This window comes from Epinephelus moara, chromosome 6, assembly GCF_006386435.1.
Source record: "Epinephelus moara isolate mb chromosome 6, YSFRI_EMoa_1.0, whole genome shotgun sequence".
NCBI classification, from domain to species: domain Eukaryota; kingdom Metazoa; phylum Chordata; class Actinopteri; order Perciformes; family Serranidae; genus Epinephelus; species Epinephelus moara.
The window spans coordinates 38,771,747-38,798,114 of NC_065511.1; the positions used below are offsets into that span (position 1 = coordinate 38,771,747).

The 26,368-nt window shown below is 40.2% G+C and overlaps 1 protein-coding gene across 1 annotated transcript in view; it reads right to left on the bottom strand.

Annotated features, from left to right (window-relative positions):
* The window catches only part of dgkb (diacylglycerol kinase, beta), a 109,754-nt gene that overhangs the window by 47,218 nt on the left and 36,168 nt on the right, over nt 1-26,368 (bottom strand). The window contains exons 8-19 of the mRNA XM_050046912.1: nt 24,529-24,603; nt 24,071-24,190; nt 20,740-20,857; nt 20,175-20,263; nt 19,719-19,835; nt 19,337-19,435; nt 16,778-16,879; nt 12,448-12,521; nt 11,766-11,840; nt 7,186-7,271; nt 6,453-6,542; nt 4,696-4,856 (exon numbers count right to left, since the gene is read on the bottom strand). Coding sequence (XP_049902869.1) covers nt 4,696-4,856; nt 6,453-6,542; nt 7,186-7,271; nt 11,766-11,840; nt 12,448-12,521; nt 16,778-16,879; nt 19,337-19,435; nt 19,719-19,835; nt 20,175-20,263; nt 20,740-20,857; nt 24,071-24,190; nt 24,529-24,603 — 1,206 coding nt within the window. The remainder of the gene's footprint in view (nt 1-4,695; nt 4,857-6,452; nt 6,543-7,185; nt 7,272-11,765; nt 11,841-12,447; nt 12,522-16,777; nt 16,880-19,336; nt 19,436-19,718; nt 19,836-20,174; nt 20,264-20,739; nt 20,858-24,070; nt 24,191-24,528; nt 24,604-26,368) is intronic.

Consider the following 26,368-nt stretch of genomic DNA (forward strand, 5'->3'; position numbering starts at 1 on the left):
TAAATGAATTGTGTGTACCCTTGAGGCCAAATAAATGTGTCAAATATATTTTTTCTCTCACAAAATATGTGCAGTGTAATTGATCTTTTGAATATTTTTACACCTGCATTGTTTACATCCATGTACACATTTTCTCAACCTATAAAGGAACACTTCATCCTTCAGTCTATCAAAAACGTTCAGAAATAAAACATCAGGAGATACATGGCTTTCACTGGACAGGACGGATATGAAAAAATGTAAAAATAAAAAAGAAATTTAAGTTAAACTGGAGTAAAAGTACAATATTTGCCTGTGAGTGAATGAAATGTAAAACATTAAAATAGTAAAATGGAAATACTACAGTAAAAATTTGCACTTAAATACAGTACTTGAGTAAATGTACTGCCTGTATCTCAAAATTTGCAAAGAAAAAGTTTTAAAACAAAAGAGACTATTCAGGGGTGAAAAGCTGTTTTTTCTCAAAGTAGGGCATTTCATATACTGCAAAGAAATAAATACCTGATATTATAATGAAATGTATTTTCTTTGAATTTCTTATGTGCTGGTTTTTCTTACACATTTTCTACAGGTTTTCTAAGCTCTCAGCCCGTCTCCTTGTTTAGTAAACACACACTCATTAATGTCCCCCTCCAGACACATTTTAATACTCATACTTATACTGATGCTTTGTTGAACATCGTTCTCCTACATTAGGCCCTGATCACACAGAAAGCATTTTGAAGGTTGAGAAATGTGAGGCGCACCGCACTGCCCTTTTTTTTTTTTTTTTTTTAATTTTAGGCCACTAGCCAAAAAAAATAAATCAATCTACTGTTTGTTTATTTTAGTTTAATCTGTGTGGGTACATGAGACCCTAAAAAAGAGGGTGGATCATGGGGAGTACCACCAGTTGGTCCAGGAGCTTCTCCTCCATGATGGCTGTTTCCAGATAGGCTATACTTTAGGGTGACCCTGGGACAGTTTGACAACCTGCTGTTTATCGTCGGGCCTAGCATACAAAAAATGAACACTAACTACAGGGAGTCTATTGGTCCTGCCGAGCACCACCAGTTTGTCCTCCATTGTTTACCATCTGTGAACTTGTTGCCATGACCACCACAGAAGGCCCGCCTCTCAAATCATCGGATTGGACAATGGGAAAAAGCGGAGATGATGTGAGGCGCTTTTCCGCTTTGGGTTGAAGTTTTTTCTAACTCAAGGAGTTCAGAGCGCCCCAGAAAAAACACCAGGTGCCTAGAGCACAGAAATGTGAGGCGCGTAGCAACGCTAGAACAAGTAAAAGGCTTCTCATTAAAAACAATTACAAAAAGCCGCCTTCAGCTGCCAAAACGCATTCTGTGTGATCAGGGTTTAATAGCAGAAGCAGATCTACTCTTTCTCCCTCATTGAGATATTCTGGTTCTGGCCTCCGCCCCGCCCATCACAGACGGTTCTGCACTCCGCTTTTCCCACTGTTGCTCACACTAGGATGACCAGTGAAAGTGCTATCAGGATGGCTAACGTTAGCATTACAGTAAACATTGGAGAGATTCAGCTGTACAAGTTTGAGCCTTAGTCAGACCCAGACTCAGATGTTGAGTCTGTTGTGCACCATAATCAGCGACTAGCAGACGTATCAGAATGGTTAGGTGTAGTTAGCATTTTCTATTTATGCAACTTAGCAACTTTCATAGGAATGAACTGGGTTCCACCTCCACTGCTGTATCCAGTTTAATTTATACACCCATGGTCCGCAACTTGGAAAATGTAGTGGGCTTAGCTACTAGTAACTCTACATCAAAATAAGGTTTCACTACATTGAAGCTACCTCTAGAGAAATGTAGCGAGCTAAGCTACGCGAAAATGATAAAAGTAGCTTCGTACTTGCGATGCTACTTTTTTTTCTTTTCTTTATGTCAAATTTCAGTGATCTGAAAAACTGTCAGCCAAACAAATAGGCAGGGAAAAACAGTTAACTAACTTAATTACTGTAAATTATAAAATAACAGACATATATTAAAACTTTTTTGGTGGCTTTTTTGACATTTGAACATTTCCTTCAATAACATGACATCATCAGTCGGCCCATTGCGCTTTATCTTTCTCTCTCCTCTTCCTATTTAACACATTTCTCTGTCTCGGCCTCTTTCAGTCGGCTCTCTGGCTCTGTCACTAATTCACAAACAGAATTCCAAAATCAATTTTTCAGTCAATAAAACAATAAAAAAATAACAGACCTAAATTAAAACTGTTCTTTTTTTGGGACTTTAGAACATGTCCTGGAAATAACACGTGACATCAGTATGCCTCTGTCTCTCAGCTCTTTTCTCGGCTCTTGTTGTGTCTGTTTCTCTGGTGTCCACTGCAAATCTACTAAATATGTACAGTCTGTGGCGAGACATGAGAGAGGTGTGTCAAGAAAAGCAATGTAGCCAATCAGAGGCAGAGTAGGGCGGGTCTTGCGGTGAGCAGAATAAACTGAAGGATTAGTTTGTGATGTCATACTGAGGTGCTTCCCTCGACCACATACCTCGCGGTGGTGCTGGCGTCAGTCACACAACTTATCCTCAGTTTTATTATGCTTAATTTAATCCAGACCTCCACAGGAAAAAAGTCTACTGCACATCAGAGCTTTTCCTGTGAAAAATAGCTTGTAACTTTTGTCGACGCTACTCGGCTACTGAAAAGCTTTTTGACTTAGAAAGTAGTGACGTTGCTACTGAGAAATGTAGTCAAGTTAGTGATGTCGCTACTTGCAGGGACGCTACTGCCCAACACTGATGGTCTCCCCGAATTACATTTGAATCTCAGATTTTGGGGTAAATGCACAGAGGAGATGTACAGATACAAGTCAGGATTAAAGTCAAACATTTTAGGGAACAAAAACAGAAGACAAACCAATGTTTGAGTGGAGGGGGACATTAAATGTTAAAATAAGTTGTCTTGACAGTGGCGTCCAAAAGAAGCCCTAATCCAACAAATCTACTAAATCCATATAAAAAAAAATAGCTTGAAGCAAAGATGACTGTGTTCTGACATTTATACTTTGTATTAATGTACTCAACCATCAGGACGACTGTTCAGAGATGTATTTGACACTGTAACCACTTCCCCCCGTGCACATCACCATATGTTCAACACTGCTGACAGATGACAGCCATTGTTCTCTCTATCACAATGTTAACAAGACCTGTCCTCTAATATCCTCCAACATGGTCATTAGGGGCCCAGGCTGGAGGTGTTATTCAACTAACATTTGTAAGGCCATGCATCACTTATGTCCCTGCCACAGTCTGTATGAATCTCACAGCACCGAGTGGCTCCCTCCTCTGCCACCTGTAAATGTCAATTACCATATTTCCCCCTGACATTTATCAGTAATGGGTAACATGAGCTACGTGAAATCAGTGTCATTATGGTGGAGATGGACGGGGGGGTGCTGACGGCTACGTAACACCATGCAAAGACACAACACGGCTTGTTTATCAATCAGAGGTGGTTGAAGCTTGAGCACATCTCAATAAAGGCCGAACCTGGATGTGATCAAAACAAATAAACTGACTAATTACGCTGTTACTGCAGGTACTGTGCGTTTTTATTTATTCAGCCTTTAATAACAGAACTAAGAATTTTGGTTGTCAGTCCATCCTCCTTTTGTCTTTGTTCTGTTTGAGTTTGTATTTGGGTTAAGTTGTTTACTGGCACCTCTGATATCCTGCGACTGAGACTCTTTGTCACCACGATTGAACTTAACTCTGGTGTGAAAGGTTTGAAAAGCTGCCATATGCTTCTTACACCAGCTGTGCACAAGTGTCTCATCACTGTAACCCTGCAGTCACAGGCAAGTAGAGTTTAAAAGATCCTGCAAAAACAAAAGTTATAACTAGGGCTGCCAAAGTAATGCCTTATATTGATTCATTAATCACAGAAAAAATAATACTTTTTAAAAATAAACACTGATTAATCATGTTCCATAGTGCCCTCTGACCTGGTGCGTCACTGAAGGCCAAAGTGGCTTTGTCACATGATGGAGGCAGACGAGACACGCTGCTTTGCCCCGTGAATGGCACATTAACATTTGCAAAAAGGCCCCCCCGGAACTGTTGACAGGAGCAAAGTTATCTGCAGTTTCGGCAGTAAGGAATTTTCAGAGTACTTGCAGTGGACTGCAGACCAGTTTCAGTGGTCGAGGGGACAATTGTGTCCAAAATCCAACAGCTTTACTACAGCGTATTTGCCAAAATTCATTTAAACTGAAATTTTAAAATACTTTCACAGCAAAAGCTGATGTATGTGACTCATTTAGAATAATTAATCTCAAATCAAGTAATAGGTTAGATTACATTTTTTTTTTATTATTTAATCGCTTGACAGCTCTAGCTAAAAAGTACTACTTGGCAGAGTCCTGAATGGGTCTTTTTGCTTCTTATCCATTAAATATGACCTTTAAAATCACTTGTCTATAAATCAGCAACACATAACAGTTTTCTGATTTGAAGGCGACCGCCCTCTTTTTTTAAAATCCAGGTATCCCTTGACTGAAATCAATAAACTATCAACAGCAAACCTAAAGTATGAACCATTAAACTCATGAAGGAGAGTTATAAAAAGGTTTGTCCTTCACATTTGTCAACCAAAGACCATATAATCTATACATGACCCATTCCTCTGTCTCATCAGTGCCTCATGAACAGTGACTGAAGTCTGACTCACCACTCCGATGGAGAAGTAGTTGTTGACAATACTGTAAGGCACCGGGTCCCCTCGCTCCTCTTTGTCTGTGGGTGTGACGTCAATCTTCCAGCGGTCCAGCATCACCTCTGAACTGTTCTCGATGTCCCGCATTATCTTCAGGAGGCTCTCGCCCTCATAGCCTCAAACAAACAAACAAACAAACAAACAAACACAAGATGTGTGTTTAAATGAGTCCAGAACAGCTTCAGCTAAGTGACTGATACTTTTAAGTGACATACGATAACATGAGTGCAGACTATATCTGAGTTTATTTGGGTTTATTGATTTATAGGGATGATATTGGGCGATTTTCTTTTGAGCTTCAGAAAAGGGACTTGTGCAGCTAGAAATATGTAATTAAAATCTTTTTTTAAAATTTTCTTTTACTGTTATTTACTTTTGATTTTCATTTAATGCTCAACTGATTTTGTATGCACTTTTTTATTGGTGCTATGTATCAGTGATTTTGCCCTTAACATAATTTAAATTTTGGATGTGCTGAATGTGCATATTAAGGCAGTACAGGAGGCGGTGCACATTAATAATCCTCCAGGACTGTAACATGCTCATGTTTAACCCAAACAATGTGTCATGTGACTGCAGCTGGTTCAGATCCAGGTCGGAACACCTTCTCACCACAAACCAACCGCACCAGAGTTCGTTTGTAACCAGACTGAGACCACCTCTTCAAGAAGGTCTCGGTCCGGTTGATTTGGTGCACACCTGAGTGTGATCGCTGTGTTCACACCTGCCCAAACGAACCGCACTTTGGGGGCAAACGACTTTGAGTTTGATTGAACCGAACCAAACATATGTGAGGGCAGATGTGAAAACACAACCAGCACAACTAAATCAAAACATCAGTTTACAAACTCTCACACAACTTGTTAAGTATAATCCAAGTCTCCTTTATCCTGTACTTCCCTTCACTAAAACATTATGATTTAAAACAATTTTGCCTCTGAGTAGGGTGTCCTAAGCTTGTGCGTACGCATGAGCTGTGCTTGAGCAGAGGCCAAACGCACACTCGTGCCCAGGCACACTACTCGGCCTTGCAGGAGACTGTTTGTACTGACATATTTCATATCATGATGTTTTAGTGTAAATATGTGTTTGAGAAGTACTGAGCATCCAACTGGATAAATAAGTCTTGGATTATACTGCATGAGTTGTGTGAAAGTTTGATATAGTTTTGCTGTTTTCAGTGTGCTCTCCATTTATTTTAATTTATGATAAATGTTTGCCTTTTTTGGATTCTCCGTTCAACGTGGAGTTTTCTTCACAAATTCAAGTTAACACGCTGTGAGTAATTGTTACAAAAATAATCATTTTGCAAGGGAAGTATCATTTAAGACAATATTTTGAAATACTGAGTAATTATTTTGATTAAGTTTCTTATTATATGACTGAACATGTTTTTTTCCCATCACACTGGCAGAAATGGACTTCCATACATTACAGCAAAACAAGACTTTGAAGACAGAACTGTGATGGACATTTTCACTGTTTTCTACACATTTTATAGACATTAATCCATTAAGTTTAAAAATAATCTGTAGATTACTGTATCTGGTCATGATATGCACACTGTATCTGGTCATGATATGCACACTGTATGTGGTTATGGTATGCACACTGTATGTGGTCATGGTATGCACACTGTATTTAGCTGTGAATGTAATAAGGTGAATTAAGGCCATGTATTTCACTGCGATGTATCTATTTTCTGTCAGTACCTCCTCCCCATCGCAGACATCTTGCCAGGTCGTTGCCCGTGCCAAGAGGAAGTATACACACGGGGGGGTTCCTGTCCAGGTTGGCCTTATCTGGAGCAGCGGGACAAAATATCACAACACGACGCGAAACAAGGCCAAACCAAGAAAAACAAACTCACTGCAATGACTTGCAAAGAAAGCATCAAATCCGTTTTGCAGCCTCACTTGTAAACATACAAGTCAATATGAGCGTGCAGTTGTACAGTCTATTTCAAGAGACCGTTATTACCTCTCTTTGTTTTGATTGATAAAAAATTGAGGCAATTTTTGAGAGCCAGAACAAGTAACACGTCTTCGAGACCAAATAGGAGGAGGCCAGGTGATTTTTTTCCCCATCAAATGATGACAAGCATGTTGTTTTCCAACCCACGTAATCATCCCATTTTACCACCCCTGAATACGCAGGCTCGCATGTAATGAAAGTGTTTATATACAACCTATAAAGTACACTTTACCATTTCAGGCTGAACAACAGGCTGACCATGAAAACTAATAAAAACAAATGCAATTTTACCAAAAAAGGAAATGAAGTGTTTAAGTTCTACAATGTTGTTCATTACCAGCACAGACAGACTGTATGAGTAAATATAACGAAACACCTCAGGAGATTTTAATGTGTGTAAAATAATAACTGGGACCAGATTCTTGACAACATTGTGATTAAATATTATGAAATGTACAAAATGTTCTTTACCTATGAAGTCCAGGATCCAGCCCACAGTGCCGTCCCCTCCACAGGCCAGCACTCTGAAGTCAGGAACATCTCTGAAGAAGTTCAGCCTGCAAACAAACACAGTCCGCTCCGTACATCACTTCTCACTTTGTGTTTTATCCTGCAAATATGCAAAAGTTATAAATGTTTTGTGCTTATTTACAATTTGTCATCATCTCTCTGGTGAACACTTTTAATGTTTACATCTTTATAATGATGACATTTATTCCACAATATGCAGATTTGCTTCTCTTTTCGACCAATAATTTCAGTGGGAAAATTAACCCCTAAACGTACCGTATCACTGCTGATATAAGGCTGAAAATGTAACTCTTGTGTTTGTTGACATGCTTCATTGTTTGTGTTCTGCTGTGTTGCTATAAATATTATTATTAATCTTTTTCTGACCTTATTAAGACTCAATATGTAGAGACTTATTTAGGTAAAATATTTTTGTCACAAACTGTCTTTGCACATTTGAAGGCGACAGAATACAGAAATGCCCATAAAACAAATAAACCCCCAAAAAAAACACAAATAAGGGAATATTTCATGTTTTACATGTAATAAAGGCGATGCATGAACAAATATATAAACCAATTGTTTCTCAGTCATTTAGAGACAATTTCTTATATATTGAAGGATGCTGCAGCCTAATTGACAGAAAAAATATTGGAAGTGTATGTTTCTGCAAACCACAGATATGTTACACTGCACGTTACTATGTAATCGATAGGTTAAAACTTTCTGTTTCAATGACGTTGTGGTTGAGGTTTGGTTTGAGACTCAAAAGCCACTTGGCTGTGGTCAGTAAAATATCATATTTCGGCTTAAAATACCTGCTTTTGGGAGCACAATTTTAGCTATCTCGGTAAAAAACAACCCCTTTTTGTGGTAGTATCCCGCCAGGAAACACAGCCATGTCACTGTAACCAACAACTGCTTGTCGTGGCACTAAACGCACCAATGTCTCAATAAAAAAAGACATCTTGTCGTGGCGCTATCCCTGCTGATAGGTTGCTATAAACACCAACATTCGGAGCCAAGAAAACAGCTGGAAACACAGCAATGACTCACTAAAGCACAACTGGTTTTGCTGCTTGTTGATCTCGAACAGTGGTCTGCAGCTTGTCTCGCCTAGGTTTTTTACTCTGCTATACAGGACTGTCATGTTTTGTTTTATAGAAAATTATTCTTTTAATTTTGCTCTAAAAATGCTAGCTTTGTTCAAGTGTTCAAAGGAATGGTTCTTTAAGACATAAAGCTTTTCTCTTGACAATAAGAAAAGTGATCACAGATCTATGTGCAGATCATGAGCATGTTTCTGAGCACGCTGCTTCACTGCAAACCCCCTCTAATCTCACAAAATAACACATGTCGCACTGACAATTATTCATTGGGCGAGCTAGCCTGCCTGTTCGGGGGTTAATTGGATCATGACAGGCAATGTTCAGTCCAACTTCTTCCGTTCCTTCACAATAACAAAGCCCTAACTGAATGAGCCAGCCTCCAAGCCTCGTATGGCGGGTAAATGATTCGCTCAATTACTCTCCAACTGGGACCACAAACCACATTAGACGCAAAACAGACGGCCGCAAACATGAAAGGCAACTTTGGGGATATTTAAATACCAAGAAACAAACACTTAATTTGCTGTAATTGCATTAGTGAGGCAGCTAATTGACAGCAGTGCGTGCGGCTGCTTCGGCCTGCAGTGTCCGACGGTGACCGTTCACCTCTCTAATGTGTGCGGCAGTGCGTACACTTGACTAAATATTAACAAGGTTACAGCGGGGCAAGGTCATCTGGAATGTTGTCAGCTCTGAGGAGAAGCTCTGGGTTCGGCTCCAGACAGCAGAGGGGATGCAGGTGATGTTTCAGGCCACGTGCAGGGACACCAAGAGAAGAGAGACAAAACAGGGCACACAAGGTCAGCCCCAAAAACTTGGAGCTGCGTTGGCACAATCTGTGGCGCGAGAGCTGTGCCAGCTTCTCGCACAGACAGTCGAAACAACCTCATGGAGGTTTTTTTGCACCCTGCGTGTGCCGCTGTGTATTTATTTTTTATAAGCCACAAAGAGTCTGTTTTCAGATCTAATCAAAGCCAAACAACGTGGCGGCACGGCAGACAGGCATTCCTGTATGTTGTGTGCCACCAAAGTGGCGAAGGAGCCTTATGCATGTAAATGATCCATTCATTTTCTTAATCACAGATGTGAACCATAGGAAACCTGATGCCGCCTGCACCTACAGCCTGCAGAGAGCTCCTCGTCTGTATGCATGATCACATGTGGTATGGTGAGAGTTTCAACCTCTCTATCCGTCAGTCGCCTGTGTCACCGGCTCTACGTTCACATGCAGGCTTATGCATATGGAGCCGCCGCTCATCTGAGACTACAGCATGACGCTGTCGTCTCCAGGATTTGTTATGTGTGAACTCACCTCATTTGTGTCTGTGCTGTGTGAGGGAAGTGAGAGGGGGCTCTAATATTAAAGGCCTCTCTTGCATGTGATGGTGGTTATTATATGTGAGCAACAACAAGCCTGTTTGTAAACACAAGATCATTATCTGATACTGTATGATTTGTCAGTCTTTCCTTCTTTCTATTTTGATTACAAGAACAATTATTGCCATTATTGAGTATTTCAAATGTCTAAAATGGGTTTGAAATGCAACTTGATGTGAATAGTGTCATATTCTGTATCAAAACATTCACATTTAGGATTAATTTATCTTTTCTGAACAATATTTCTCATCTTGCTTCTTCAAAAAGTGTTGCAACCTTGTGAAAAGTTTTCTTCAGTGTATTTCATAACTTTTAAAATAAATTAACAAAAATAAGTAATAAGTAATGCAATAATGTATTTAAGATGTAGTTTTGCCACTGAAAACCTAAAACTGTTCATCACTGTAGTGTATCACATGGATCTATGAAAATCTCTTTGTTTTAGTTTGGCACTTTTCTCACATTTTTTAAAAGTTATTTGTCTCTAAGCAGTTATTAATTTGAATTATTACACCTGCTTTCTTTTTTAACATAGAAAATGGACTTTATGTATCTGATAAACTTAAAGGATCAGGTCATGATTTTTAAGTCTGTCTCTTAAACCCAAGCTGACATGTCCGTATGAACTGAAAATGGTTTTTGTTTGCAGTTTTCCTTCATCCTGTTAAAACATTATAAGATCCCCTCCCAACAAATATTCAGAAGTTTTTGTAAAAAGTTTCCTTTTTGTGTTTCCATGCTGAGCTGTGATTGAAGGACACCACATATAATTTTTTAGGTTCTTTTACTTAATTTGAGGATTTCACTTTTATACGACTTTATACTTGTCCTCCACTACATTTACAGAGGGAAATATTGTACTTTTTACTGCACCACATTTATCTGACTCTAAGTTACTCTACAGATTAAGATTTCATGAAAAAATGTTATCAATTTACAAAATATGATACTATTCTTTTAATTAAAGTATATATTACAAAGGAGTTAAGCTTCAGTTGGCATGCAAATAACCTTTTGTCATATTTGCTGAAACGGTCACTACATCCACACAGCATTATAGACAATAGAAAATTTTTTTGGAAAAAAATCATGTCCCTCCTCCCTCCCAATTCAGACCAAAGATTCACGACGAGACGAAACTTTTCTAGAACGTCGCAAATCTTTGGTCTGAATTGGGCTTGATGGCATTTGCAAGAATCTACAGCATCTGAAAGAAATCAACCAATCAGAGCCGAGGAGTCTATGACACAGCTTTCAATCATGTAAATCACTGCTCGTGAACTGCTGTCAAACTGTCAAACTAGGCAGTGCTGATCAAATATGAATCAAGATTCTGTTACTGCATTGTTTATTTCTCGCCTCAGAGGTTTTCAGAAATATATTTTAGTGTACTGTTTAGCTGTTAAATAAGACAGTTAGTGACCCAGCAGCCATGTTGGAAACAGTCGAGCAAAAACGAAGCACCACCCACCAGCCAGAGCAAACTTTCTAAAACAGCTCTCATCAGAATCTTGATTCATATTTGATCAGCACTGCCTTATTTGACAGTTTGATTACAGTTCACAGAGTGATCAATATGATTGACAGCCGCTTTAGAGACTCCTCGGCACTGATTGGTTGTTTTCCTTCACAAGCAGTAATGCCATTAAAAGCAAAGGGAGAGGAACATGATTTTTATCACAGGTTGTATCTGTCATGTACTTCTGTGTGGATATTGTAACAGTTTCAGCCAATATGACGAAAGTTATTTTTATAAGTTACTAACTGTAGCTTTAAAATGTGCTTCACCTCCACCAGTTCTAACATTAACTGTTAAAGGATCACCAATAAAATTACTAAGTACTTTTACTTAGGAGTGTAAGCTTTTTAGTTTTACTTCTTAAGTTTAGGAGTATTTTTACAGAGCATTACTGCTACTTTTACTTCTGCGGATACTTTTTCCACCATTACAGCAAGCAAAACTGTTTTAATGTGCATATGTGCATCTGATCTTTAAGACAAAAAATGTGACCCTTTCCTTGAAGTGATCTGACCATGTCTGAACACAGTACGTACCCTGGCATGGGTCCATTCTTGGCCAGGTTGTACACTTGTCTCGGGTTCAGAAGATACTGGAACTTTCTGTAAATCCTACAGGAGTGAAAATATAGAGAGATCAGAAAACATCAAGACGACAAACAGGAGTAACAATGCAAAAATTCAAATCAAATCTCACAGATTAGGCCTAAAACAATGTGTATTCAGTGCCAGATTTTGTCCTGTAAATGCCGACGCAGACCGGCGTCCAATCAGAGCGTTGACAAGGCAGCGGAGTGGACAGCAGGGTGGGACATACCCAAAGTCCCCTTGAGGAGAAACCATTAGAAAGACTAATTCATTTTAATTTCAATTTCATTATATCAACTGGCTGAAGTCATATTTTGATCTCATAATTTAAACAAATGAGGGCCGGCGTAATAAGGAGTGAATGAATATGTTTCAGTAATAACCCAATTAGCCCTGGGTTAAAGAAAGGGGACCAGCCAGGGACGTGACAGTGAGGAGGGTGGGAGGTGGGGAGGTATGAGCTGACGGTGAAGGCGTCCGGCGCTTTAGGTTAATGTTATTGTGTTGGTATTTGACTAAGTAAGCCTAGAGCACTTGGCAGCCAGAGGCCACGGTGCCGACTTCCCTCTGCGGCTGAGGAGCGCAGCTTCAGAGGCCTCTTGTAGCATGTTGAGACAGATTGTGTACTTACCTCTCTCCCTGCTTCCCCCCGCTCTTCGGATTGACAAACACTAGCAGAGGATGAGTGCCCTCTATTGTTGTGATCTGAATGGGAGATGTCAAAACAAACCGTTGGTGTTTGGAGACTGCAGGATGCTTCACAGGAATTCACTTTCAAGCCATATCCCTCAGACGTTTTGTTGAGTATATACGGCACTTCCAAGCAATGCCAGTCATCGGATTCATTTCACACTTTTCCTGTTTCACTGCAGAGGTGCACAAGTGGTACCTGGCTACGGCAAAGTGTGGGCGCTCACCGATTCTTTGCCTGAGTCCAAATTTAATCTTGTGTTAATTATAATATCTAATTATAAAGGAGAGCAGTGATAAAGTCCCCAAAGAATGTATTGCTAAGGCAAAATGAATCACATAAATGTTCTTTTTCTGATCAGCTGGTGTAGTATATTCAAAGGGTCCCATTAAATGTGTCAGTTCACATGTCAAAACTTTCTGACTTCCCCACTCTGTCTGTGGCACTCAGCCCCAAAACCCTGTTATTCTGATTGAAGACACATATCTGTAAAAACTGTTTCATTTCTCTACAGTCTCAATAATTCCCTAAAAACAGCTGGGCACTGTCGCTTTCAGCAAACGTAACTTAAGCAGGAGTAAATGGATACAGTCATGGTTAGGGGGCGTGGTTAGGGCGGAGTCTGCAAGGGGAAAAACTGTTGTTTCCTTCAGCTGGCAAACACTGGCAAGTGAAGCATCGATACTCACATAGGAGACACTATTATATTTACTATCACTATGATTAAAATGATCATAACATCAGTACATTACAGCCACTAATGCTATAATGTATTAGACTAGTGTGTTTTAGTGAATTCCATGCATGTTTGGAGACAGTATGACAGTGCTAACATTACTCAACGCCATTTTAATGATGGGCTATGATGTCATCACGTAGGGATTTGCAACTTCACGAACTACAGGTCTTTGGAGGCTCACGACTTTTGTACCGACAGCCAAACAAAAAGCATGGGTAAAGCATTTTTGTTTAATCCGAAAAAGCCTGAAATTGCTATCATCAAACCCACCAGACTCCATTTTAATAAACAGTAATTTTAGCATGTATAGATCCAGCGTATTTTCACATCTAACTGAGGGAATTTAGGGTTTATTTCAACCAAAGCAGAGTTGGTAATTGTTGAAACAGTGGAAAGGCAAACCACACAATGGTTTCTGTGTGTTTTACTTTGTTTCTTGAGTTTGAATGAGGTGTGTTTTTACAATGATAAAACTACTGTTTATTTAAATGGAGTCTGGTGGGTTTGGCAATAGCGATTTCGGGCTGTTTGTGGTTAAACAAAAAGGATCTTTCTCTTTAACAAAAATGCCTATCTCTGTAGGGATCCTTTCCATAACATTGTCAGATACTTAAAAAAAACAATCTGAGCCTGTCAGTGGCAAAAATAAGAACTTTAAGTGAACATAAATTGACGTTGAAAACATTTAACGACAGAGTCGAGCCGTTTCGGTGATGATTTGAGATTGGACTTCTGCCCAAGCAGCAAAATATGACAAGCAGTGATGAGATCATGTTAAGCTCTGTTAGCTTATGCTAACTGGGTAAAGAGAGCGTTCCTTCAGCGCTGCGTTGATCAGCTCTTGCTGCCCCACCTGCCTACCATCATAAATAGATTCTAACTCTGTAGGAAACACTGAATTCTCAAAATAATACGCTCCGAATCTGAAACAGCATCACAACTATTTTTGCAATTTTCACTTGTCCCTGCAATTTAGTTGCAAAAGAATGCCTATGAACACTACAACATTCACCACAATTTTTTTGAAAAGCTGCTGTGAAATCAGAATTTCAGGCCACAACAATCACAAAAACAGCCCGTGTGATCCTGGAGAGACTGATCTATGGTGCATTTTGTTAGGGAATATTTTCAGTGGTGAAAAATAGTCATCAACTACACTAACTGATCTATTTTTATACTTTTTGGACAACAATGGAGCTCTATGGCACAGAGGGATGATATTAGACTTTGTAGTGTTTGGTCTTTTCACGGGATTATGGATTAAAAGAATCACTGGAAGAAGAGATATTGTACCACAATGGGACGTTCCCGCTAAATAAAAGATGTGTAAATAAAATTTGTTGATAATAAGAAAAATATAGAGTATCTCAAGCAAAATATGTCACAAAAACTACATGATATCACACTTTTGCTCCAGTTTTTACCCACAAATGTAGCAGATATTACCATTTTCTTAGAGATATGGTGGCAGATGATATTAAATGCAGGCAAGGTTTTACTAACCAGGCAGCCGTGTATACAGTACAGTAAAACAACCCATCCATCTCTCAGCCAATCAATACTCTCAACCTGATAACTCATGATTCACAATTCAGTCATTATAGTTATTTGTCACCGCTTCCTAATTGGCAGGGCAGTTTGTCTCGGGTGACGTGGGGAAGGATTTTCTCTGAGCAATGAAGTGAAACAGTGACCAGACAGACAGACAGACAGACAGACAGACAGACAGACAGACAGAGCCTGTGGTGCCTGGAGGCCGAGCTCACAAAGAGCCACATAAACAAGCTCTAATCCAGCGGCTCCCCCTGTTTGAACCGTGCAGACAACTCGCCCCGTGCTCTCCCTGACACAGATGAAGCGCTTAACTCCCCCTGTCTGCTATCCCAGCAGGCCAAGGGTGAATTAATGAGCTCCCTGTCCAGTCCAGAGTGATCCATTACTTCCTGTAATTATAAATAATAATCTTGATTATTATGCTGGTTAGCCGGCGAGAGGCATAGATGGATGTGCCTGGGATATGATTCATCATATTTCTCTCCCAGCCACGCGGAGACGAGCAGTCGCCACAGACAGCGGCAGGTTTCTATCGCCGGCGTGCTGGCTGACAGATATTAGAGAGGATCAGGGCAGACTGGGCTCTGCTGTATGATACTGATTACCAGCAGGGCCTGCAGAGCCACATCATATGTCCTCAGACCAACTGCAGAGGTTCATTTCAGAACAAAGGTCTGATGCATGGATAGTCTCTTAAAATTAATGTTAACGTTGCTGGTCTACGATCAGTGCAGGACGCAGCAGCTAAATACAGTACCTCCTCGGTCCTGCTGAATCACACTGACTCCCTGTTCGTTTTAGATTTCAGTTCAGGATTCTCTTAATCACTCTGAATCACTACAGTCTGGCACCGCTTTAAATCTAAGATCTTTTACCCCATTTTTCAGCACCAAATCACCTCAGATCTGGCTATCGGATAACTTTAAGGCTCAAGACAAAAAGTGTGTCATGTTTTAACAGTTTTAACACTGACTCATTACTGCATTCTTTATAATTTGGTGGGTTGGACGTCATCGACCACTCACAGACAACAGCACTGATAAATTTTTATCTATAAAGCAATATTGGGCAAACTTCCGGCCTACCTCTGCACCCTTCTGTGTATCAGCTCTGGGAGTTACCAGCTACACTCCTCCAAGTGGTTGCTTTTTACTTTACCCCGGGTTTTAACAGATCTGGGGAAAACTGCATTTTTACACTTATATCCTTTGATGAATTTCAGGGCATCATAAAGAATGTGATGACAGAGACATGTGCTTGTTTCCTTGAGAGGCCACGATGTTTGAATACTCTCATTTTCAATTTCAATGGGACTTCCTGGTTCAATAAACTTTTAAAACCCCACCTATCTACAGTGAGAGTCGAATCTTAGTCGTCATAGTCGTTCTTTTTTTTAACCCATTGATCCACGTCCTCATTTGCGACAATAGTTTCCTTTTTTTCCACACCAGAGAAAAAAGGTGAAACATCCCATGAAACAATTTGTCTTGACTTCTCATAGGAACTCATTTTATAGCGCTGTTGTTGTCGGGGTGAGCGTGTAGTTCAAGACATCAACAGACAGACAGAGCACGTCACTACAGTTCCTTCTTGCTTTCCGCGGCTGTAAACAGAACATTCGACTTTCTCTTAGAGAGACGCTGCATTAAGCTGTTTTAACTTGCCTCCCCCCGCTGACTTTGACAGGGCCGTTCACAAGCTCAAATAATATTTAGAGCTCTATGGGCACCATGTTCTCATGTGAGTGCTCTGAATAATACATTTATACCAAAATAGGTTATATACCATGATTCATTGGGAGAAACCAAGCCACTCTATGTGAAATCAGATATTCTGCACCCCCATATAGGATGAATGGAATGATCCTTTGTACGTAGGCACATTTTCCTGCAACTGCAATAATGCGACTATATGATATGGTAAAAACAGAGCAAATTAAAGCAGAGGAATTTGACACTGAGGTTTAAAACGACTCACCTGCAGTCCCTGACCGTCAACTGTGACGGAGTTGGCCCTCTGCATCTTCCCCCGGCTCGACTGGCTGGACCGGGAGTCTTTCCTCAGCGTCGACTGTCTTTCCTGGGGTCAAAGGTCAAACAGCAAAGATGTTAGAGGATCTTAAAAGGTGGTTTTCATTCTTAGGGTTTATAAAACAAATTCAAAGAAAGTTATTGTACTTTGAATAAAACTTTTACTTCATTTCGATTATTCAAAAACTCAAAGACATGTACATGCATCTTAACTGTATATGAGTCATGCTTTTAATAATAGTAATAATAATAATACATTTTATTTATACAGCGCTTTTACAGCTCTCAAAGACGCTTTACATTTAAAACCAAAGAAAAGAAGTACATACATGTAAGTGCAAAGACATAAACAGAAGACAAGGACAATATAAAACAACAAGGTGCAAAAGCATAGTGCAAAACAAAGAAAAGGAGGGCACCGAAGGTTCGGAACCGAGAACGAAGTGTGTGGCAGTTGTCTTGGCCTGTTTATGTTGTTGTTTGTTTTATTTTTATTGCTGTAACCAGGCCTGTGGCTACCATTAAGGACACTGAGGTCATGGCGTTGGCATTTTTTCTGATGAACGAAGGAATTAAAAAATAAATATTAAGTGATTCAGCATCTTCTGAGATACTTTGTATTCCTGGCAGTATGAGCAAGGCTTTGAAACTGCATTTATACCATCGGCTAGAAAATAAATCACTTTGTTTTATGGGGCTGTAATTTCAAAAAATAATACATTAATCCAGAAAGTTACCTGGAAATAACTAATTCATGTTTTTCTAATTCTAGGGCAAGTTGAGACAAAGTTCAGAAACCGTGGTTTTAATTAGAGGTGTTCAGATACCAACATCAGTGTCGCAAATGCCTCAGATACTGCCTGAAATTCTGGACCAGGTTTTGGGGAGTACACGACTCTCTGCGCCATCCGATATGATGTATTTTATTAATAAACCTTGAAGTAGAAAAAGAGGGACAGACGATTGGTTGCTTTGTGTATACAAACGCAGATCAAAACCTTGTGTCGGGTGCTCGTGTAGAACAGGAAACAACAGCATCAGAAGGAAAGGGATCCAGGCACTCCGAAAAAATATATAGAAAAACAAGGAAGGACATATTAAAATGCCTTTATTGTAGTGGCGAAATCATTAAAAGAGCCAACATGTTTCGACCACTGCAGGTCTTAGTCAGGGCTTAAAAAAACATACAATACAGGACCCCACCTATAGTGGCAGGAACCAATCAGAGGCCATCACATGACCCATATAATGACATGACAGGTTAAACAAACAGACAATAATGAAAAAAATAACAAGTTATTAGTGATATGAGATAAGATATCCAGAAAGTTAACTATTTTTGTCTATTTGTTTCACCTGTCATGCATCGGAGTGCCTGGATTGCCTTCCTGTCGAAGTAGTTTCACACCTACATAAATTCGTCTTCGACACTCTAAAACAGAAACAGCAAATTGTGCTGTTCGGCCACAAGCAGCTAGTATTTTACAGCGGTGAAGAGGAATTGATTTTTGATAAATAGTGTAACATTAACGGTTCAAAAAATGTCCAAAATTTGGCATTTTCTGTGGCATTCATTCTCTGTATGTACTTGTTCATGTACAAAGGTTTTAACCTAATCATTGCCGCACAACAATGATATCAATCATTTCACGCCCATGCAGGGTTAGTAGTATTTATTAATTTTTTTAAATTATTAACTCAGTGGTTTTGAATCAGAACTCAGTATCAGCCGACTCAAGTTCAGGTATCAGAATCAATATCAGGTAGAGTTAAAATGGTATCGGAACATCTCTGGTTTTAATTAGTTTGTAGTTTATAAGCAGATTTCCAGAAGTATTTACTTGTAAGAACTGCTCCGTTTACATAAAACTTGCAGCAAAAACAATTGACTTGCTATCCACTGGCTTTCTGTTAGATTTAGAACTGATTTTAAGCTCCTCCTCCTTGTATACAAAGCCCTACATGGGCTGGGCCTCCAAGAACACTGCGATCATCTGCTGCTGGTTTATTGGAAGTTCCCAGAAACAGCCGGAAGAAGATCAGGGATGCAGCCTTTGTCAGTTGTCAATCTGTGCTGCATTTCTTGTATGAACGGTGCTACATAAATAAAATGTGTTATTATTATCATTATCATCCAAATAAATGAAATATTGAAAAACAAAATATGAAAAAAAGGAGAGACTTTCTTCTTTGTGTCTTTGGGGGACTTTGACTTCAGTATTTCTAAACTCTAAAATGAAACTTTTTCCTTGTCTATACAAAACTTGGCAACTTAGAAGTCAAATATTACAAGTACTGAGGAGTTTTAGGTGCATTCTTTTCACCTGAAAGAGACTTGCACCATGTTGGAAATAATCTTGTTAAAGCAATGGATCCAGTTTTGCCATTTGAGAGCTCAGTGGGAGAACACAGGCTGATGATTGCATCCTCAGGTAACACAGTGTCAAACAAGGTCAGGTTCACTCCGCCGCGGGACGGCTGACCAGTGAGGAGAGGCGAGTCTTACCAGGACGACGGGGCAGATTGAGTTGGGGGGCAGGATGTGATCCTTCAGGGGTCCGCAGTCACACTCAGGTTTCACATGGGAGGCACACTTGTTATGGAGCTGGAGGAGGTGGCAAGCTGTTATTAACAGCCAACTTGTGTCGGTAACAGCACATGTCGAGGTGTACATCTGTAGGTATATGCTCAGGATTTATCTGCATTAACACGTGACACAGTCTCTGTTTTATTTTCTATTAACTCGCAGCCACAAACAAGTGTTTTCTGGGTGTAAATTGGTGGAATGACTTGCGAGTTATCCAAGGTGCTAAAACCAAACCCTAAAAAACAAGAAGCAGTGGGAATATAATGAGGAGGTGGCTGCCTCTCCTCGGGTGGCGGCTTACCGTGATTTGACACCACACACAGTGGAGCCCAGTCAGGCCCTGGTAACACTTAACGGTTTTGTGACACTTGTCACACTTGGTGGGACAGTTCCCTTCCACCCAGAAATGATGCATTACCTGTGGAGAGAGGGGGAGACAGCAAACAGGGAGGGAAAGAAGTGAGAAAAGAAACATGGTGCAGAAAAACAAGATGTATACAAAGACACAAGTGACACAAGAATTAAAGAAAGCAGGACACAGAGAAAACAAGCAAGATGGACAAAGCAAAGAGAAAGAAAGGCCAAAAGAATGACAATGCCTGTGTCTTTAAACCAGGCTTGTCCTGGTAATTAGCAATGCTTAGTAGCAGATTGAGTTGTTTTAATTCCATTAGAAGAAGAGAAGCCCTCATCCTGAGCCCCGTGGAGCATCGCTGATCCAAGCGTGCCGACTGGTAAACACTCCAATTGGACGCACCTCTGTGTTTTTCTTGGACTTGACATAGGTTTTGATGCAAGACGGTGGAGCGCGAGCCACGCAGCGCTCGTGGACTGTGTACTTGCAGACTGGGGGAAGAAAAAAAATGCAATTTAAGAAAAGATGGAAGATAGAGGGAAGAAAAGAAGACTACGGTTTGAGTAATGTGTTTGTGAAGGCTGTGCTGAAGGAGCTTGTTGCCAATATTTTGGGAAAAACAGCTTCTATGAAGAGTGAAGGGCTGGTGCACTGTAGAAAAAAGGAAAATGGGCATCCAGGCTGAAACAAGTTTTATACTCTCAGAATAAAAAAGCAGAATTAAGGTTTATCTGACCTGTTTTTTTTGTTTTTTTTACCTCAGTTGATAGTTTGTGGTGATTTTCTTTTCCTCTCTTAGTATATAATATTGAAAAACAGCTTTCAAACTATGAGGTGACACTGGAAACTCTCGGCTATATCTCAGGTTGACTGCATCATTTTCAGAGCTCCCAGTACACTGTATATTGTATCTGTCTGTGCAAATCGATGCATCTGTCGAACCCTTAATGGTAAATGAATTACTCACATGAGCAGCAGAGTCCCTGCTTCCCCAGTCCAATCAGCATGTTGAGACACAGGTTACAGTAGGCCGGCTTGTTGAAGTGCTTCAGTCTCCACACATGTTGCCCGTCGTCTTTAACATTCTGCGGTGACAGAAACACATCAAATGATTACTGAAAGATCAACGGCTTCGTTACATCAGTATCTGGTGGGGGAATCATCAGCTAATCATTTCACTGATTTAACTGTCATGTAGCTTGTTGATTATTTCGCTAGTTGTGTTTTTATTTTACTTTAGTTCTTCTGCTGTGTTTTGCAATGCAGTAAAGACAGAGGACAAGTTTCTGCTGTCTCCTCTTTGCAGTAATATTCATTCATAAAAAATGACACTTGGTGTAGATTTCAACAGAGGATGGTCAAATAGTTCCATCTAGTGGACACGTGATGAACTGAAGGTAGAGCTGATGGAGCTCTCATTAAGTTTGGGGATCACACAGCAGCAGTGAGGACACACATGTAGAGGGATGATCTCAGAAACCCACAGAGGTCTAATAATTATAAGGAATGTCTTTGTTTTAATTCACTGCCACTGGTTTTTTAGATATCCATGGACAGTAGCTTGGCCCAGAAGGAAAAATAAATTCCAGTTTTAAATTCTAATAATTTAGCTGACACTATGAACCTCAGTAATTTACAGTGGAGCCATTAGAGAATAGATGTTACAGTACTCAGAGTTATAAGCATCATCATCTTGCAGGAATGAAATAAAGTACAGTCAGACAAAAAGAGCTGAGTTAGGAGCTGCGCTAAGTTTCAAGTTATTAATAGATGTTTAATGTACAGGAAAAAATCAGTTTCCTAAGTTTCAAAACCTGGTGTGAGATGCTGTGTACAGTACACCCTGTATACTGTTAAGAATGGCAAGAAATTCACTATTTTTCCAGTGTCACACCACTTTAATCATCATGCCACAAAGCCTACATAGTGAAATCGGTCATTTAAAGAACTTATGAGTGTTGTCTGATCGGCTATTGACGTGTTAAAGATGTATTAATCATACAATCTACAACTCCTTGAGGTACAGAGAAGCGTAGGGAGGTACTGCAAGTTGTCACCAATCAGGTGTTTATTAGTGGGTGCTAAGAAAAAGAATAAATCCTCAAGTCCCTGAAGTTCCTTAGAAACCATGGCAACCCTTCTTTCACTGAAAGCAATCCTGACCAGTCAACAAAAGACACACTGACCACTCAACAGGACAGTGAAGACAGCAACGTAGAGGACACAGCCTTTTCCCTGGACCTGGACTCTGCCAGGTCACACTCACCTGCAGAGAAACCTGCTATTGACCAACTGGTCGATAGAAAATCCCTGTGATAGTCTGGCAACCTGTCCAGGGTGTACCCCATCTCTCGCCCAGTGTCAGCTGGGATAGACTCCAGCTGCCCCACGACCCCCTGAATATACACTAATAGAAACATTATCATGAATATTTCCCCTCAATCCTACACACTGGACCTTAAGGTGAATACCTAAGACTTGGATTACATTACATGACTACTGTTAAGACTTTTTAGCGTCTCTTGAGACTGATGACATGTTGGTCTGTCACTTTGGTCCAGACTGAGATATCTCAGAAACTATTAGATGGATTACAATGGAATTTGTTACAGATGTGTGTATGTGTGTGTGTGGTGCCCAGAGGATGCACACTTTTGATTCTGATCAATCTGTGACTTTTCCTGCAGCGCCACCAAGTGGTTCATGTTTGCATTTTTGCCATGAACTTTGGTCCACACACTTGTGCTCCCCTTAGGATGACTGTAAAAACTTTGGTGATCCTCTGCGTGTTCATCTAGCACCACCATGAGGTCAAAATTTTGATTGTTCCAGTGCTTTGGTTTATGATTACATACCTGTAGAAATAATGACATTCACCATTAGGTTTTGTTACTTTCTCTTTTGCATGAATTAACAAATGTTAGCTTGCTAACATGCTCCACTTAGATGGCGAACATGGTAAACATTAAACCTGCTATGCATTAACGTGTTAGCACTGTTACTGTGAGCATCTTAGAATGCTGATGTTTGTTCATTCATTCATTAATTTTCCATAACCGCTTATCCTGTTAGGGGTCACAGGGGTGCTGGAGCTAGAGACAGACAACTCACACTCACATTCACACCTACGGCCGACTTAGAGTCACCAATCAACCTGCATGTCTTTGGACTGTGGGAGGAAGCTGGAGTATCCAGAGAAAATCCATGCTGACACAGGGAGAACATGCAAACTCCACACAATAGGGCTCCCCCACCCTGGGTTCAAACCAGGAACACTCTTGCTGTGAGGCAACAATGCTAACCACTGCACCACTGTTCCGCCATGTCTTGGCATCTACTAGATTTGGTCCTCACACTTGTGCCCTGCACAGGATGAATTGTACCAACTTTGGCGATCCCCTTATTTTCATCTATGAGCTCAAATATTTGATAGGTCCAGTGCTTCGGCTTATGACCAAATATCTGGAGAAATAATATCTAGCTTTGGTTGTACTTTCTCTTTTGAACGAATTGGCAAATGTTAGCCTGCTAACTTGCGTCACTAAGATGGTAAACATTTTAAATATTAAACCTGCAATGCATCAATGTGTTAGCATTGTCATTGTGAGCATCTTAGCATGCTGACGTTAGCATTTAGCCCCGAACCCAGCTGTGTGTAAGTACAGCCTCACACAGCTGCTAGCACAGCTGTAGACGAGTGATACTCAACTTGCTTTGTCTGGGGGCCACTTTTGCAAAATGACAGGAGGCCAGGGGCCAGGATAAGAACAAACAAACAAATAATTAATATATAAATAATTAGACCAGACCTCTGTCGTAGTCCTAGGGATCCTTCCCCTGCACCTTTTTTTGATAAACAAGCACTGTTAGATACTTTTTTTATGCACCTTAGCACCTTATTAATATACAAGGTACAAAAAAAAACATCCCAGTGTTCATCAATTTGTTTTCATTGTGAATTGGATAATGGTCAGTGGGCCATGTGGCAGTCTACGGCCCACGGGCCAGCCACTAGAGTTGATTATCAGTGCTGCAGACTCAGTTGTGTAAATGGTCATTTCGATATTGCTTTTTGACAAATGTGCAGCTAAAATGATTTGCTGCGTGTACACACCTATTCCACGTTGACCACACGTGTGAAATTTAGTAATTTTGCGAGGTAAAGACAAAACTGGGAGCAAATCAATCACTGTGCTCCAGTCCTTCTCTGAAATGTCCACTCTAAAACTTTCTTTCTTGGAGCATTAGAATGCGACTGGAGTTACCAGTAAATGGAAGTGGTCTCTGTGTGGACTCACCGTCTCCAGGCCCAGCAGGACCAGTAGTGGGATGGTGGTCATGCCTCCCTGGATCCACTCCTCCAGTGACACTGTGCCATCATGATCATAGTCGATCTCCCGCATCATATCCTGGAGGATCTACGGTATAAACGAAAAGTAAGTCAGAAGAGAACAAGCTGAATTTTTTGTATTCATAGAAGTTGTAAATCGGAGTTCATCTGGGCTCATCGTGGGTTTGAGGGAAAATCTGTGGAACCTGAATAACACATTCACTGAGTGTATAAAAAAACAAAAATACTCTTTTTTAGTCCCATTGTCAATTTCTTTATGGTCATAATTTAGTATAAAAGTTCAGCTGCACTATGTATTTGTTTAAAAAAGAGCTCTCAGAAAGCTGAAGAAGTGTCTGGTAACAAGCCGAGAGGTTTGCTTCACCTCATTACTAATTTCTATTAACTGGGTGAAATGTCTCTTACTGGTTTCAGCTCCGTCACATCCCACTCCAGGTACTCTGCCACATGCATCATCTGAGAGATAATGTGCTCCAGCTCCTGCGGTGAGACCACAGAGAGTCAATTACAGGCCCGAAAATACTGTATTTACCTTTCTGTATATTGCAGCCTTACAAGTCGATGTCACTTAGTGTCACTGGTGTGAATAGACTGATAAACAGCGTGTAATAGCAGGTTGGGAACGTCATTCTTTGGCACAGAAGAGTTGCACAGAGAAAAACAAAGGCAGCGTGGGAAGAGCTCAGAGGCTGATGGTTTAATTACAGTGGTTGCTTTTTGGGGGCAGAGGGGGGCGATATTATTATCTAGTGGGATACTGAATCACTATGATGCACTTTGGATTTCTTTAAGATGTTGAGCGCAAATCAAGAGTTCACACATTTAAAGAAACAATCTGTGGTTATATTTTCTCTAAAATCTGCATCACATTAAATGAATATCTCTCATTGTTTTGTATTTCCTCTGTGCTCTTTTCATTACTCTCTCTCCCAGCCAATAATGGGACACTAATAATGGGTTACATTACAAATCCCCCTCCACCCACTCCACCCTTGCCCTCTCCTTATTTAACCCTCTAATTCCAACCCCCGACTCCCTCCTACGCATTTTCTATACATACACATAAGAACTGGTGTGCTTTCATTCATAAATAAACCCACAGCCAACTTTTCTCTTTAATTCTTCTTTTCTGTCACCCTTCCATTCATGAACATGCATCACGTGTTGACGTCATTATGTGTACGGAATGGGAGCAATTTATTTACCCCTAAAACACTTTAAAAATTTAGATTAAAGTAGAAAAGATAGAGTAGAGTAGATAAACTACACTAAACGACCACTTTATTAGGCACAACTGTTCAACTGCTCATTAACACAAATAGCTAATCAGCCAATCACATGGCAGCAACTCAATGCATTTAGGCATGTAGACATGGTCAAGACGGCCTGCTGAAGTTCAAACTGAGCATCAGAATGATGAAGAAAGGTGATTTAACTCAACTCAATTTATTACCTGTTAAAATGAGAATTAAAATTTAAATCTGATGCCAGAGGTCAGAGGAGAATGGCCAGACTGGTTCAAGATGATAGAAAGGCAACAGGAAGTCAAATAACCACTGGTTACAACCAAGGTCTGCAGAAGACCATCTCTGAAGCAACAACACCTNATGAAACTATGACATGAAGAATAAAGGCAGTTCTAAAGGCAAATAAAGTGGCCAGTGAGTGCATATCAGAGAAGAGCATGGGTCTTCAACAGGGGGTCCTCGAAGTTACTGCATATATAATAATATTTATCTTTGCCAATAATAACATAGTTTTACCAAAGATAACTCACCCTATCTGTAAAAAACAACAACAAACTGTATCTTTAATCTCTTTAAACTAAGAGCTCCTTGGCCTGAAAAACGTTAAAGACCCCAGGTGTAGGGGCATCGGTGGCTTAGTGGATAGAGCAGGCGCCCCATGTACAAGGCTGTTGCCGCAGCGGCCCGGGTTCGACTCCAGCCTGTGGCCCTTTGCTGCATGTCGCTCTCTCTCTCTCCCTATTTTCACACTTGTCTGTCCTATCAATTAAAGGCTAAAATGCCCCAAAAAATATCTTTAAAAAAAAAAAAGACCCCAGGTGTAGAGTAAATAAAGAAGATTAGAGTAGAGAAGAGAAAATAGAATAGAGATGAGAAATAGATTAGTGTAGCTAAAACATATGAGAAAAGTTAAAACAGAGTAAAGTAGATAAAATGGTTTAGAGTAAATCAATAAAGCAGAGTAGACAAAACAGATTAGAGAAGTTAAAACGAAAAGA